Source organism: Cynoglossus semilaevis, chromosome 16 (assembly GCF_000523025.1).
Source record: "Cynoglossus semilaevis isolate Cse_v1.0 chromosome 16, Cse_v1.0, whole genome shotgun sequence".
NCBI lineage: Eukaryota > Metazoa > Chordata > Actinopteri > Pleuronectiformes > Cynoglossidae > Cynoglossus > Cynoglossus semilaevis.
This window is the reverse complement of record NC_024322.1, coordinates 8844712-8845275: the sequence shown is the minus strand read 5'-3', so window position 1 is coordinate 8845275 and position 564 is coordinate 8844712. Positions and strand designations below refer to the sequence as shown.

General features: G+C 56.0%; 1 protein-coding gene across 1 annotated transcript in view; it reads left to right on the top strand.

The window, feature by feature from the left end:
* Positions 1–564, top strand: part of gja3 (gap junction protein, alpha 3) — a gene marked incomplete at its 5' end in the record, with an annotated part of 2936 nt that overhangs the window by 884 nt on the left and 1488 nt on the right. The window contains 1 exon segment of the mRNA XM_025063715.1: positions 11–505. Within this exon segment, the coding sequence (XP_024919483.1) occupies positions 11–505 (495 nt within the window).

Here is a 564-nt window from a genome sequence, read left to right as displayed (position 1 = left end):
CTTTGTGTACATGGGGGCGATGAAGCGTGAAGAGCGGGAGGCGGCGGCGGCAGGAAGGAGAAGCCGCCCATCAGGGATGAACACGGTAAAATTCGCATTCGAGGTGCCTTACTGCGAACCTATGTGTTCAACATTATTTTCAAGACCCTGTTTGAAGTGGGCTTCATCCTGGGCCAGTATTTCCTCTATGGCTTCCAGCTCAGGCCTCTGTACAAATGTGCACGGTGGCCGTGCCCCAACACCGTTGACTGCTTCATATCTAGGCCCACAGAAAAGACCATTTTTATTATATTTATGCTTGTGGTGGCTTGCGTGTCTCTTTTGCTGAATTTGTTAGAGATCTATCACCTGGGATGGAAGAAGTTAAAACAGGGCGTGACCAACGAGTTCACCCCCAACCATGAGTCAGCGCTCTGTGTTGACGTGCCAGAGCCTGAGTGTTCCAGAACTGCCCCATCCAGCCTGAGCTGCCCTGCAAACTGCACGGACGGTGCGGCAGGGAGCGGCGGGGTTTTTTCCACCCAGGGGGGGGCGGGGGGGGGTCGCCGGCGCAGGGGGGGGGGG